At 48.6% G+C, this 14,031-nt stretch overlaps 1 protein-coding gene across 1 annotated transcript; it reads left to right on the forward strand.

Annotated features, from left to right (window-relative positions):
• Positions 1-967: 967 nt before the first annotated feature.
• On the forward strand, positions 968-14,016 carry wwc1 (WW and C2 domain containing 1). The gene is made up of 22 exons (XM_061298494.1): positions 968-1,794; positions 4,611-4,720; positions 4,804-5,007; positions 5,094-5,170; positions 5,301-5,380; positions 6,392-6,521; positions 6,940-7,086; positions 7,157-7,227; positions 7,305-7,550; positions 8,399-8,488; positions 8,905-9,578; positions 9,660-9,759; positions 9,850-10,020; positions 10,161-10,353; positions 10,448-10,588; positions 10,705-10,751; positions 11,014-11,209; positions 11,276-11,446; positions 11,519-11,611; positions 11,738-11,968; positions 12,070-12,188; positions 12,294-14,016. Exons 1-22 carry the CDS (start codon positions 1,676-1,678, stop codon positions 12,358-12,360), a joined length of 3,477 nt encoding a protein of 1,158 aa, XP_061154478.1. The 5' UTR covers positions 968-1,675; the 3' UTR covers positions 12,361-14,016.
• Positions 14,017-14,031: the final 15 nt, after the last annotated feature.

The raw sequence follows: 14,031 nt of genomic DNA on the forward strand, positions 1-14,031 counted from the left end.
TCAGTTTTTTTAATTAAAAAAACCTGCCGAATTGTATGTATTGTTTGTATAAAAAGTAAACAGGTAATTTTCCACGAGAAGGTTCCAAATAAATAAGTAATTGTGCTGGAAACTTGTTCTTTTCTCCACCCATTCCTATAGGACATTACCCGGAGCAAATCAACTGACCTCGAATTATGAAGGCGATGCGCAAAATGTCCTCGAGCATCCCCATCGTGTTGATCTCTTGCCTCCGGTGGAAGAGTCGTCGGTGTTTGGAGAGCTCCAACTGGCTATAATGAAAACTTGGTCGGTCTCCTACAGCTCGTCTTCTTGCTGATGTTTGGCAGGGTGGTTCTGTTCCCAATTCCACCAGCCTTTTGTTCCTAAAATGATATCATAAAGTGATCTTTGAATGACACAAACATGTAGACCAAGTCATATGGCTTTCAAATAAATGACTTTGAGGAAAAAAAGAACAAAAAACATTTTATATTGTTTGGTACATTATGCAAGCCATGCAATGTAGTGAGGAAAAATAGCTAAAACGAGTTCTAAAAATGTAATGATGCTACATTTGTATTTGTGAGCTCAGCAGCATTTTGTCCAATCTTGTTTTGCTATTGAGGCTGATTTCTGACCACATCATTTTTCTTATTATTACAAGAGCCCATTCACAACTATCAATCATTCCATCTCATCTATCACATCTATCCTCCGGGTCAGTATCAGTTCCTCAATTGGCCACTTGAGGGTGCTATCAGACTGCTCAAAGCCGCATTGGTACACAGGTAGAGGGTTCATACGTCCTGGTTACTATGATCCTCTCTTTTGATCCTCATAATAGTCCATATCTTGTAATATTTTATGTAATGATGTTCTTTAGAACATCAAAACAAAGGTTCAGTTTCGACATTTTCTGAAACCGTTTAAAAAACATTTACTTTGAAACTAGAGTCGCAAGCCGGAAGCTACAGCGGGGAATATCCGGTTTAACTTGACGTAGCCGGATGACTGTAGTGAAGTCACCGGGAACTAGTGGACGAACACTTTATCCAGCTGCACCATCACCGTGGAAGACGTCATTCAAATCGTAGAGTTAGTTTTTTATTTAGCGACCGGCGTCTCTGCTTCCTCCCGTTGGGCTTATTGCCCCAATCCCTCTCCCAGCGTTGGGTTGTCAGGCGGACTAGCATCGATTCCCCATCGGTCCTCCCTCGAACATGGTGGTGGCCTGTGGCCAAGAAGACGACGAGACAGCCCAGGGACGTCGAGTGGAGTCTTTTTAAACCTATATTTCGGGTTTGTACTCTCATCTGTCGCATTTGGCCTTCACCGTTTGGACTCTCGACGTTGAAGGCAAATCTCCCCTATATTTGTAAGGGGGGGCACAACGCGGTAATTTGGCCTCCGAAGTTACCCTCAACTTTTGGGGGGGGAGATAAGATGGCGACATTGGAGGAGACAAGTGCGCTCTGATGGGACCGCGTTACCCCCTGCGTCACTTATAGCAGCCTTCCCCCTTGTTTGTTTACTTGGATTACTACATATTATGGATATTCGCAGTCAAGGGGCGCCTTCTCAGGAATAATCACCATCACCGGTGATGACAATAATGACCGAGAAAAGCGATGGTTTCCCCTCGTCGAGATTTTGAGTAGTCGCGGGCAGTTCATTACATGGAGACTCGGCTGACATGCCGAGGACGGAGTTGCCACTACCCGACGGTTGGGAGGAAGCCCGAGACTTTGACGGCAAAGTCTACTACATCGACCACATCAACCATAGCACCAGCTGGATCGATCCCAGAGACAGGTAAGAAGGCTGCTCAAAGAGCCATCAAAGCATCTTACTTTGGCAATCAAAAGAAAGATCCAGAACACAGAAAACAAAGAAAAAAACATCTGTACGAATTATGTGTGATGTGTTTCTCATGAAAACTGTGCAATTCTTCTCAAAGGAAACATTTTGAAGTGAGATAGGGAATTGTGTATTTTGGAGAGAGCAGTAATTCACCTCTGATAAGAAATGTTGAATTTGAAGTGAACTTGTTATCTTGCTCGTAATATTCTTGGCATATGCGGCGTTACATGTACAAAAACATCTCATGGCACCTTTATGGTTTCCTTAAGACCACAGACTTTGACACCAAATCCCTTTCGTACCTCGTGTCTGGAATCCAAACGGCTTAAGCTTGTTGCTTTTTTTCATTTCATATTTAATTTCCCTCAGCTGCTCCAGTTGACGTGAGTCCAAACGTTATTGTCATGGCAGCGTCGCTCCCTTCTTTTTCCATTGTTTGCTCGCATCAAGAAACGGGCTGATGGTGTCCTCAAAACTTAAAAGTGGCAGCTGCTTTGAGGACGTCTGACGTTTGAAGAAGTCGTCCAAGGCTGGACAAACTTTAATATTCAGAAATTTGACTATAAATGCATTCTGAGCAATCGATTTGAAGGCCACACGTGCCCACCCAGGCAAGTAGTTAAACATTTAGCCACTGGTTTGCGGAAGATCGAACGAGGTTAGCGTCCTTCAAACGTACACACGCACGCACACACATTCCTGAAACGCACGGCGTGAAGGGCCAAGCGGCACTCGCCGGCCAAGCGTCTGATTCATCCCGAATCCCTTTCACTGCCTGCCAAGGTGCGCGGGGTTCAAAGTTCAGCGTGAGGCCCCACAGAGTGCCACAGGCATCGTTGACTACTTCCTCTCAAATACCTAACCAACGATTTTCTTTTGGATCAACACAGCTCATTGTATATGTTCAAAAAGAATTGTCAGAATCCAATTTTTGCTTTTGCATATACTGTAAAAAAAATGGCGGTATTGCAGTTACTTTTAAAAATGTGTTCCAAGTGATTTGTCATGTAACAATTTGTAACGCGCATCTGACATGACATGAACATTACAGTGCAGGAAAGTAACAACAGCTAACCGGAGGTATGTCCGACACGAGCGCTTGAGCAACATATTTGGCATTGCTAGCGTTCTTTCCGCCATCCAACTGGCCTGACGTGTCGCACCAGTAATCGGCCGCTGTCGCTAGAAAATGCCGCCAATACTTTTCGCTTCACAAATATGTTGTTTGGATTCACAATTTCAAAAAAAGCCAGCTGCTCAGCCCTTCTTGAAATGTGCAAAATGGTTCTTCTGACGCACCCAACGTGTGTCGTCAGGCTACAGGAATGTCATCTGCCAGATAAGATCGTTTACTAGCGCTACGCAGATCTCCTGCTGATATTCCCGTCACTTGGCCGTGACAGAAATCTTGCGTGTGGATGAATAGTTGTTTGCCTTGGAACTCGCCGCTTGGTATTTCGTCATTCAGAAATACGCTTGGTGCTTTCCGCCATGGTGTAAAAAAAAAAAAACGATCACGGCCGCCGCATTCAAACGCGTCGAGGAGCTTCTTCTCCACTGCCTGTTTGAATTTACAATCTGTTTGGCTATGATGGTTCTCGACAAAAGCAATCGCTTGACTTTGATTCGGCTGAAATGAAAAAGGAATAGCTTACTATCAGCTACTCGGCTAGCACTCAAGTCTCTTTCAAAACAAGTCACTCACAACTACTCTTGCCAACAAACAAGCCATGTCATCTTTGCACAAATATTTACGAGGTGTGCTCCTCAGCCTCGGGCTCTGCTGGATTCATTTCGATTTTCTTTTCGGTGCTGTGAAGCAGTGGAGCATGTGAGCGGGACTTCAAGTGGCTATTGAGCAACTGACAGCCAAATGGAAGCCAGGCCGCCGTAACCAGCTGGCCCTTCAAGTTTGGGTCAGCGGCCGTTAGAGGACACGATTTAGTGGGTGAGAGTACAGAGAGGCCCAGAATCAAATAATGGGGGTACGGCCAGCCAACCGGTGGTTGGCAGCCACCTCTGTGTCGCTCTGTCCTGAAGCTAAATTTAGAGCCAAGCTGAGGCCATCTTACGTGGCCCCTTCTTCTATTATTTAATAGGAAAAATGACCCAGTTCACTTTCTGTCCGCAGAGATGCTCGGTACTTATTTTGGGGCTACTTGTCTCTGCTTCAACTAAATTCGGCTGCACTTGACTTAAATATGAAAAGAAAATCACTCGTGTAAGCGGGGAGAGTTTTTAATGCATCCGCCCTGTAAGGAATTCTCTCCGTGGCTAGTAAAGACAGAGTTTTGAGAAAGAGAAGGAAAAAAGTGGTGGCATCATTGAGTAGCCCCGCCCCTCACCACTCCGCTGACTGGTTGGAAGGCCGACGGTTGCCCTAGAAACCTCCAGGCGATGCGTTAGTGCTGCTCGAGGAATGCCGCGGGTCGGTTTCCTCCTATTGTGGTCTGCGGGAGGGACCCCCCCGGCCCCCCTCCCAGCCCTTTACTTTTTTTTTTCATCTTACCCCCCTCTTGGAGGTGAATAGAGAACTCTGAAACACCAAACTGGTCACCCCCCCCTCCTCCAACTGCTTCATGGAAGCTCTTTCAGACATCGCAATGAAAGAACAGGTTTAAAAAAACACGCTCGAATCTCACTTGTGTCTAAAAGTGAATGAAAATAATACACTCTAGCCTGAACGCATAATTTGAGTGACACTGTTTCGACTTTCACATCATTGAGGTGTGTGACGATATTTTTTTTTCCCTCCTCCTCCGCCGCAGACAGACAAAGCCTCTGACGTTCGCCGACTGTATCGGAGATGAGCTGCCGGTCGGTTGGGAGGAGGCGTTCGACCCCTTGGTCGGGGCGTACTATGTCGACCACAACACAAGTGAGTTCATTTTATCTGTCTATGACAGTTCATTTGTTCAGTCATTTGTATTTTCTGATGGGATCTCAAACGGTTCTTCCCAGAAAGCACCCAACTGGAGGACCCGCGAGCCCAGTGGCAGCGGGAGCAAGAGGCCATGCTCCGGGAGTACCTGGCCGTGGCCCGGGACGCCCTCAGCGCCCAAAAGGAGATCTACCAGGTGAAGGAGCAGCGGCTCCGTCTCGCGCAGCAGGAGTACCTCCAGCTCAACAACACTTGGCGGGACAAGTCCACGTCACAGACCAGCTGTGAGCGTCGCCTCGGACGAACGAATCGGTCCGATACGGGGGGGGGGAAAAAAGTTTGAAATATATTTGTGTCCTTTCCACTCCAGTGAACTCCAGAACGTCCACCTCCAGCAAGTACGACCCAGATATCCTCAAAGCTGAAATCGCCACAGCCAAAAGTCGGGTAAGAGAAGATCACGTAAACGCCATACGCACGCAAAGAAACAGAAAGAAATGAATTTGACTGGACCATATCATTTCCTCCACTTTTCTTCATATCGTCTACCCTGTCCTCCATTTTGTGTGTGTCTCAGGTCAGCAAGCTGAAGCGGGACCTGGCCTGTATGAAGCAGGAGCTGCAGTACAAAGAACAAGGCTTCGAGACCCTCAAAGAGTAAGCGCTCTCGCTTGGCCGGCTAAAACGCACGCGCATTCCCCTTCAGGTCATTCCCTCCGCCGTGCGACCGGTCGGAATTCGACATTTGTGCAAACATCATCATTCTCGTGAGCAGTAAACGACTCCTTATCAGCGCGGTTATTGCCTCAGCGTTTATCGCACATTCCACGCGGCCATTAAACACGGTTGCCTTTATTAAAGCCCCAGCTGACGAGAGTAAGTAAGCGGCGGCCATTAATCAAGCCGCTGTTGGCGGGAAGCGTTTGTCCTTTGTTCTGTTCGAATCCCACACTGCCGCCGTTCTTTTGTTCGGCGTGTTTTTTTTTTTAAAACCACTTCTTGCCGTCAGTCGTAGCTGAGCCGGGGGGGGGGGGTCGATGTGCTTCTCGCGCCGCTCTGGAGCTCATGCAAGTGAGAGTGTCACAGGAGGATTAATGAGTAGCCGAGCGGTTGAACAACATTCCTGCGTGGCTCCCCGCTGCCGCCGCCACCTCTCTCCTGTTACAGTCATCGGGCGGCGCTTGCGCAAATACAAAATAGGCTTAGGCCTGGAATGCGGCCGCCTGCTTCCTTATAAGATTTGGCTAAATACCTAACAATAGTTGAAATTTTTGGGGTCCGCTGCGTGGGAACTTTTTTTGTTTGACGTAAATGTCAAATGTCACCCGAAAGCACCTCGGCCTCATGACACTGTGCCCCGCTCCGCCATGTATAAGAAGCACTTACAAGAGGATTATGCTCTCCTCTCCCCTCCTTTCGCTTCCTCATTCTCCGTGTACGTCGCTCGCTGTCTCTCTCTTCTCCCTCTCGCCCTCCGTCTCTTCCCTCCCTGAAGAATGTGGAAGGACCTGTTGTCCTGACGCGCGCATGACTTCATTACCATAAACTCGGCTGCCCCCGGTGGCTGTTTGCCGCAGCGCCGCTCAACTCGGCAAAATACGGCCAGCATTTATTCGCTGTCCTTGACGGCCGTGTTGTGAACAAAACTCTCCTTCCTCCACTTTGCAGGATCGACCAGAAGGTGTCCAACGCCCCATATGGCTTCAAGCTGCAGGAGGCGCAGGCCATCCTCAACGAGGTGCGCTCCATTCGAGACGCCATCAGCACTGGCGAGAAGGAGAAACAAGAACTCATGCAGGTGCTTGGAATCATTTCCTCATTTGCCTCCCGTCATCACTATACCGGGATTTTTTAGAAGATGGACAATGTAAAAGAATCAATCATTCGAAATGGATCCACTGTTTTTTACAAACATTTATCATAGCAAATATGATTCACTCATGACTGTATGAATGAGCTCATTAGTTGTAGACTCTTCTGCACTCACCTTCCCTGTCCCCCTTTTGTGATCATTTGCAGCTGACGCCGCAGTCTGATCCCTCGTCTGTGTGTGTGTGTGTGTGTGTGTGTGTGTGTGTAGTGGGTGGGTGGGGGGTGTGGGGGGGCTGTAAGTGTAATAGAGGTTTAACAACTATGATTGTCAAGCCCAGCCGTTTTCTGAGGTGGTGTGAAAATCTATTGGCAGGCTCAATGTATATGTTCCATCTTCCACACAGAAACTGGCGATTCTGAAGGATGCTTTCCAGTTGGACTCGGGCTCGCAGCAGGATCTGTGGGGCAGCAGTCCCTCGCTGGCCAACTCGGAGCTGTCCATCCCGCGACTCTACTCTGACGCCGGGTCTCAGACGGACATCCCCGCCGAGGTGAGTCGCGGTCGTAAACAAGCAGCGTGAGAAAAGCCCTTCCATAAAATTGCTTTCTGCGCGTGTGCAGTTTGTGAACAACTCCAACAAACTTGCGGAGAAAGTTCGCCTGAGTCTGAAGTACGAGGAGGCCAGACGAAGGTAAGCCGCGCCTTTGTTGGGGAGCTTGCCCTGTTTTTTTTCTCGTCCTTCGTCCCTCATCGCGACCTTCCTTCCAGGATCGCCACCATCGAGGTGCAGATCGCCAAGCTGGACAGCGAAGCGTGGCCGGGCCTGCTGGACCCGGAGCGCGACCGCCTCATCCTTATCAACGAGAAGGAGGAGTTGCTGAAGGAGTTGCAGTACGTACGTCCCCAACAGCGCCTGGAGCCCAGCGACGCCCAGAAGCTGGAGACGCAGAAGAAGCGTCTGGAGAGAGACCTGCAGGCCGCCAGGGACAACCAGAGCAAAGCTCTGACTGAAAGGTGCGCAAAAGAGCTTCAATCAAAAACAATCTGTCATAACTCTCGAAAAGTTGGATTGTTTCTGAGCACCAAGAAGGGTCACCATAAATGTTAGCGCAAAGTGATGAAAACCAAATGACCTTCAATTGTCTACTGACCGCGAGTGACGTCAAACGTCCGCAACCCTTTTATCGCAGACTCGACAGCCCCCCCCCCCTTGTCTACCCCCGTCGCCCCTTTTCCACTCTCAACAGGACTACCGTTGTTCAGGTCGGACCCTTCCTGCGCTCAAGCTCCCTTTGTGCCCCGTCTCCTGTTGCCGTAACACGAGACGTTCATAAAAGAGCCTCTTGTCGGCCGCACTCGGGCCCTCGTGTTCACAAAGACGCACGTACTACATTAAGTACACTCGCAGAGTGGTCGGAACCACTGCTTCAGACGAAAAAGATAATTTTTACATTCAATTTTCAAGCTATTAATTATATCATATTTGGAATTTAGAATCATTCCCATGGAAACTTTCATGGACTTTTGTGATTTGCTCTTTTTTTTTTTTTTCTCAACAAGAGTTCTTTACTATTGTAAAATATAAATCGTAACCAAATTAGTAGGGTTAGTCAATTATTGAACAGGTCAACACAACAGCAAGTCCCATGAGTAGAAAGTGAAGGTTCAATAGATGTGAACCAATGCGCAGCTGCTCAGTAACCCGAGCGAAGGCTCCCTCGCTTTGGCCCGTTTCCATTCAAAACATTGGATCATGTGACCAGCTGTCAATGGCCACCTTTCCTCATTATAAAGTTGCAATCAGATGACAGAAATCACCAAATATGAATGATATATATTCCCCCCCCCCCCTCTGTTTTCAGGCTGCGACTTCACTGCAAGAGAAACAAACTGGTCAGGGAGTTGGAGGAGTTGGTTCGACTGGCCACGTCGTTGCATACTCAGCTCAAAAGGTTGGTTCGGTTGAGAGTGTTCTTTAATGCAAAATGAATGCACTTTCTAACATCAGTACGGAAGAGCTAACTGAAGTGTCGAGGTGATACGGAACGAGCGGGGAACGTCCCTCAAGTCTCATTTTGCCCTTATAAAGTTTCCTCATTATTCTGACTTGGCAATAACGTCTTTCTCAAATACTAAAAGCAGAAAAGTGCAGGAAATTATGACATTACACTTCTCGGCAGTCCAGCATTGTTTATCTGGCGCCACCTGTTGGTAGATGTTGGAACAGCAAGCGCTCTTTCATCTTCATGGACCTCTTTTATTCATATCCACTCCTCACAAAAGCTTCATAATATTGCTTTTTGGTTGAGATTTCAGAAAGAACACTCAATTGATTATCATTTGGAATTTCTTTGTGTGCCGCATGCAGCCTGTCCGCCAGCACGCTGTCGTGTTCGTCCGGCAGCAGCCGAGGCTCGCTGACGTCCAGCCGCGGCTCGCTGGCCACCACCTCCAGCTTGGGCTCCTCCTCCTCCCTGAGTTTCACCGACATCTACCTGGAGCAGCCGGAGCTGGCCGACCCGGACTTCCAGAACAAGCTGGACAGCCTCCTGCAGGACGGCGGCCAGGCTGGCTACCGGCCCTCCAACTCCATCACCACCATACACGAACACGAAGTGGTGACGGCCGCCGACGGGAGGGACGACGAAAGGCCCGAAGGACAAACACAGAGGCTGGGTGGAGATTTTGGCAAAGGTGTTACGGGAGGGGAGGTTGGAGCATCCAGGATTCAAGTGCTCAAACTCTCCGAGACCCCACGCTCCATGAACTCTTTGTCGCCGCGCTCGTCGCTTTCCTCGCTCTCGCCGCCTTGCTCGCCGCTTGTCACGGACGCTACCTTCCTATCCGGGGAGGCCTTTGCCGGCCAAGCGGGGCCCGGTGGCGTGAGCCTAGATTTGGAGCTTCAGAGCAGACTAGCGGAGCTGGACCTCAAGCTGGACTCCCAGGAGCAACGGCAGGAGCAACGGCAGGAGGAACGAGGCGCCCCCGGTGGGCTGGGGGAGAAGCAGAAACGCAACGGCTTGCTGGTTGAGGAGGTGAAAGGTAAAACGGAGAAGCTATACTATGCTTCAAAGAGTCTGATGTAGTGCAAGGGCGTCATCTCTGCACCCGTCACACTTTCAGGGGCGCCACTTGCAGCGGGGCCAAAGATTGGCGTGATCTCAGCTGTGTCTGACGAGTCTGTCGCCGGTGACAGCGGCGTGTACGAGCCCTCTGAGCGCAGGTACCAACACTATATTTACAGACAAATCACACGCGTTCACTTTAAAACATGTCTTTTAATAGTTGAGGATTGGTTTTCTGCTTCTTCCAGGCCAGGCCTCCCCGGTGACCTCCTCCTGACCTCCGACGAGGAGAAGCTGCCTCTGGGTTGCGCTCAGGTGCAGCTCGGCTTCCGCTACGAGCCGCGAGACCAGCGCTTCACAGTCTCCGTCATGCGACTGTCCAACTGTAGCGCCCTCTGTCTTCCGTCTGACCAGAAAATGTAAGAATTCAATACCCATGAGAAAGATGGCTTCAGAATCTGCACTAGAGCGGGAGCGCAAACGTTGAGTCGCGATCTAGCGGCAGGATGCTGTATGCTAAATTCCACTTTGAAAAGCTCGCGTGTCATGTCACGGCCAGACACGTCCGCGTCGCCGTGCTCCCCTGCGTGGAGACCTCGCGCTGCCTTTTCCGAACCTGCGGCTACCCACCGGAAGAAGTTCTGGACTTCAACGAGGTGTTCGGCATCCAGCTGTCTCACAGCGCACTACGGCAGAAAACGCTGAGGGTGGACGTGTGCGACACCGCCAAGTCGGGCCACGAGCAATGCCTGGTGAGTCTTCATTGTGTTCTCCAGCGGTAGGAACTAACTATATAGCACACACAGGAAACCTTTTATTACATTTAAAAAATGAAAAATTCCACAGGCAGGAGCCCAGATCAGCCTGGCCGACGTCAGCTGTTCGGAGGAGAGAAGAACCAAGTGGTACAATCTGCTGAGTCATGCTCTCCTGCCCATTGCCAGCAGCAAGGACAAAGACAGCGGCACAACCTGCGGCTTGGACACGGTGAGAGCCGACGCAAACTTCGCGTAGGCCGCACACATTCTTGCCACGTTTGTCAAGTGAAGTGTCCTTTGTCTGCGAAGAAAAGGCGGGGCACAAATCATTGTCGCTTGTTTCAGAGCGGACCTTGTAGGAGTGACAGAGTTGCGGGCGACGAGGAAGCGTGGTGAGTTTTGTCTAGTTAGCACACCTGACTTCCACACCCACGCCCGGCTACTGACTTTTTGCGTCAACATTTCTGCGGTGAACAATTCTTCCTGTTTACATGTGAGAGAGGATACGAAAGAACGGGCGACATCGGGTCGGGAATGTTTGTGACATGACAAAACGCTCTGGAACGCGCCGCCGGAATGCCGGCGGGCCGGTTTGCGAACGTAAATAAAGTTGCTTGAATTTCCAAAACATCAAAGTGCGACCTTCGTTCTCAGGCACGGCGACCTGCTGGAGGTCTTTGACGATGAGGAAGAACTCTGCGCTGTGGGGACAGAGCCTGTGGAGGAAGGAGACCTTTTCTTCGCTGACGGCGGCCAGTGGCAGGCAGAGGAGGAGCAACAGCAAGATGAAGAGGAGGAGGAGGACGAAAGCGAGACCAAAGTTCCCCCTCGAGCCGCCATTAAAGAAAAGGTAAATACATAAACGACAGCAAAAAAAAAAAGCAGCTTTGAATTTGCCCACCTGATGACGTCTCAGGTGAACAAGGAGACGAGTATGGACGGCTTATCATCCGGTCACCACTCGGTGGTCCGACCCAAGGAACGGCGTGCCGACCTCCCCCAACATCAGCACGCCTTCATGCGGGGCACCGCCATCATCCGCTCCAAGACCTTCTCCCCAGGCCCGCAGAGCCAGTACATCTGCAGGGTGAGCTAACTCGCAGCGGCCACAAGGGGGCGGCCGGCGCTTGGCTTGAGCTCATTCGTCCTCTGCTTGCAGATCAACCGCAGTGACAGCGACAGCTCCACACTCTCCAAAAAGTCTCCATTTGTGCGAAATGCCTCCGAGAGACGCAGCATGCGCATGAAGAAGGTACAAAGACTAACAACAACTTTTTTTTAATTTTTGATGCACCTTAAAATTAGCAAGATACTTAAACATACAAATGTCGTCTCAACATTCCAATGTCAAAACAAAGTTGTTGCTGGTGTCCTCCAGCCTCCCACGCAGGTGAAAGGTCTGGACGGCCTGCTGCGGACCTCTTTGGACCTGGAGCTGGACCTGCAGGTGTCCCGCACCCGCCAGTCGCGCCTGGATCAGGAGCTGCACGTCTTGCGTGAGCTGAAGGCGCAGCTGGAGACGGCGCGGCAACAGGGCCGGCGCGAGCTACCCGCCTGGGTCCGAGAAGACGAGCGCTTCCGTCTTCTCCTCAAGCACGCCGAGAAACAGGTGAATTTCTTTTTCCACGTTTAGCTGGATTTCACGCTTTTTGGGTCAACGCTTTAGCAGCTTCCGGGTTCCCAAAGTAAACTCCCGGCTGTGTCCGACAGACTCAGGAGGAGCAGCTGCAGGAGAAGCGGGTGGAGAAGATGATGAGGGCGGCGGCAAAGGACGTCCACAAAATCAGAGGTCGCAGCCGCAAGGAGGTCCCCGAGGTGCAGACTTTCCGGTAAGGGGAACCGCCTCGGAAAGACAAGCTGTACCGAAAGCAAGTCGCGTCCATTTCTTGAAACAAGTTGCCTATTTTGGAGTTCCAAAACGTCCATCTTTCCAGGGAGAAAATGGCATTCTTCACACGAGCCAAGACCAGTATCCCGGATCTGCCGGCCCATGACGTCTAGCCAAGCATTTCAAGAGAGTCTTAACCCTCCTCTGCGCCTCAAGTCAAAGCGGTCGTATGAAGAATTTTACCATATCGTAGACGCAAAACAAATATTACCGTGACCACTCAGCATTGTTAGCTTTTGTAAAGTTAGTGACCACACCGCTCCAGGTTTTCGTTTTGTTTTGTTTCTGTTACTAACACGACTTTGAAATCATTCCAGCACAAGCAACAGCACAAATGTCTAATCTAATGGTACTGAAGCAACAAGATTTGATGAGAATCATGAATACAATATGAGAAAGTATGTTTTTAAATGATCTGTATTTGTATCCTCTTGAACTGGAAGAAGAGAACTACAAGTCCCAGCATGCATCGCAGCACCTCGTCACACACCCAAATTCTCTCACAATCTTCACTACTTTCATCTACAGTAGCAAAAGGAAATATTTGAATGCTTAAAAAAAAAGAAAATCCGATCATTTGTATCCTATCAATAGCACTGATGGTCGCGATTCCGTTTTTTTCTACATTCTTATTTGAATGAGTCAAAAGAACTCTCACACTCAGGTAGAAAATTAGTTAGTCTGCACTTTACTAGAATGATTGTAAGCAGTGGCAAGAGAGAAAAAAATCACGCTGGAATAATTATTGAAACCTTGAAAAAAAATGACTGCAAAACATCGTGATTGTACTCCGCACCAGCATTGGCACCTTGCTCTTCATTCTGATTGGCTATTTCGTTGAACGAGTTGTAACTGGATGAATTTAGTTTTCCGCATCTATGACGAGACTTTTTTGTTGCTTACAAGAGAATCAGTAATAATCTGTGTTTATCCATTACTGGGTTCCAAAGGGGCAGAAAGTCTGAAAATAAATTTCCATGGGAAGTTGAGATGGGGAATTTTGGAAATCTTCCAAATTGGAAATGTTATCGGCTTTAAATGCGGATCGAGGGTATTTAATGGAATCCTACTGTATTCACGCAGAAGTTGAAACAATTGAAAATGATTTGGGGTCAAAGGACTAATAGGAACGTTTTTAAATTATTTCTCTTGGTCTCATTTGTTTCCATATCACAAAACCTGGCCTTTGAACAGGGATGTGTAGACTGTCAAATTCACAAGTGATGAGAGTTAAATACTCGTTTAAAAAAAAAAAAAAAAAATCCAAACGCTGGAATGTTTTTTTTGTTTTTTTCCTCAATGTGAACACTGTCAAGAGAATCTCGTCTAGATCGACTCCGTGTTTTTGTTGCTCTTTACTTGCTGATGAAGGAATGTTTTTACTACACGAATGTCAAGAGAGAAAAAAAAAATGCTGTTGATGTCCCAAGTGATCTCTTTATTATTTTGTTTTTTAATGTAGAGACCCCCACTCATTAACCTGTTTATGTTGTGATGATGAGGGTGAGGATGTGTGTGCGTGATTGAGGAGGAACCAACCAGCATATATTTATTGCACTTTGTGATTTGGGTGTGCTTTTCCTTTTTTTTTTTTTTCCTTCTTCTTCTTCCTTTTTCTCGTCAGGCATCCCGAAAAGCTGTGAATTGAATTCTCAGACACTGTACTGTCAACCAGAGTTGTAAATATTTCACCAGCACAAAAAAAAGACAACCACAACAAAAACACAATATCTTTTGTAGTTTCACAACAAATAAAATGTTATCTTTTATTTCTGTGGGCCGTT

Source organism: Syngnathus typhle, linkage group LG15 (assembly GCF_033458585.1).
Source record: "Syngnathus typhle isolate RoL2023-S1 ecotype Sweden linkage group LG15, RoL_Styp_1.0, whole genome shotgun sequence".
Taxonomy (NCBI): Eukaryota; Metazoa; Chordata; class Actinopteri; order Syngnathiformes; family Syngnathidae; genus Syngnathus; species Syngnathus typhle.